This window comes from Acyrthosiphon pisum, chromosome X (assembly GCF_005508785.2).
Source record: "Acyrthosiphon pisum isolate AL4f chromosome X, pea_aphid_22Mar2018_4r6ur, whole genome shotgun sequence".
Lineage (NCBI taxonomy): Eukaryota > Metazoa > Arthropoda > Insecta > Hemiptera > Aphididae > Acyrthosiphon > Acyrthosiphon pisum.
In genome coordinates this window covers 91,733,160-91,734,285 of record NC_042493.1, presented here as the reverse complement: position 1 = coordinate 91,734,285, position 1,126 = coordinate 91,733,160, and the positions used below count along the sequence as shown (strand labels likewise).

Genomic DNA, 1,126 nt, shown 5'->3' with positions numbered 1-1,126 from the left:
CTATCTAAATTATACAGTAGAACCTCATTAATCCGGACTAATTGGGGCTCTAGGTTGTCCGAATTAATGAAAGTCCGGATTAAACAAAATAACCAAAAATCGTAAATTATAAACTTATAAAAATGTTATTGCATATTTTATTAAACCATATATTATTATTATATTATTAAAAAAAATAGTAGATACATACATAATTGTATTACATACATATAATCATTACATACATAGTATTAAGGCACACTTTCGTTATTCACATTTGACACTGGTTTGAAAAAACTGCTTATCTTTGGTTGTCTTCCTTTCACAGTGATTTCTTTAACGATTAACTCGCGAAGATGCCTTAGATGCTCATAATATGCAGATATGTTTTCATCGTTATTATCTTCAACGTATTTGATGACAATGTTTAGATGATCTTTTATTTCACCAAGTTTTGGCTTAGGGTTTACATTATCATCTGCTTCATCCTGATCATATTCATCCGTTTCAGAGTTTTCTGTAGCAGTCACACTTTCAACAATCTCCTCCTCTGTTAAAATATGATAACCTAGACCATATTCATCTGCTTCTAACCACAGCTCAATGTCTTCCAATGTAGCTGAATTTTCACCTCCTTGGTGGAAAATGTTATGAAAATCTTCTGTTTCTAATTCAGCCGTATCTGGTTCAACCTCTTCATTTATTAAAAGTTTTTTCCACGAGTTAATCAAACTTGAAGGTTTTATATCTTTGACAGCAGATGCGAAATTATAAATCATTGATCTGATATTGTAATTTTTGTGATTCTGTAACGTTTTATAACCTCTTCTATCTTCTTCTCCTGCAGCTGGTTCCTCGACTTCCAAAATTTCATTTAAAAGCTTCTTTTTATATAGACGTTTGGCTGTGTAAATGACGCCTTGATCCATAGGCTGAATCAGAGAGGTTGTGTTTGCTGGCAAAAACATGCACGTAATCTTTTTTATCATCGCTAGTGAGCTGTTCAACTTGTGGATGTGCTGGACAATTGTCCAGTAGAACTAAGGCCTTCACTTTATCGTCAGGAATTTTCAAAATTTTGGTTTGATATCTTCTAATTTCTGGCACTGCTTTTTTGTGAAACCATCTAATGTAATGTCTTGATAAA

The 1,126-nt window shown here is 32.6% G+C and overlaps 1 protein-coding gene across 1 annotated transcript; it reads right to left on the bottom strand.

The window, feature by feature from the left end:
- Nucleotides 1-230: 230 nt before the first annotated feature.
- On the bottom strand, nucleotides 231-968 carry LOC103308701 (tigger transposable element-derived protein 7-like). Its single transcript, XM_008182535.1, has one exon. The coding sequence runs from the start codon at nucleotides 966-968 to the stop codon at nucleotides 231-233; it is 738 nt and encodes a 245-aa protein (XP_008180757.1).
- Between the last annotated feature and the right edge of the window lie 158 nt (nucleotides 969-1,126).

Coding starts and splice junctions, on each gene's coding strand:
- LOC103308701 (XM_008182535.1), bottom strand. CDS start 968: ATGATAAAAAAGATTACGTGCATGTTTTTGCCAGCAAACACAACCTCT.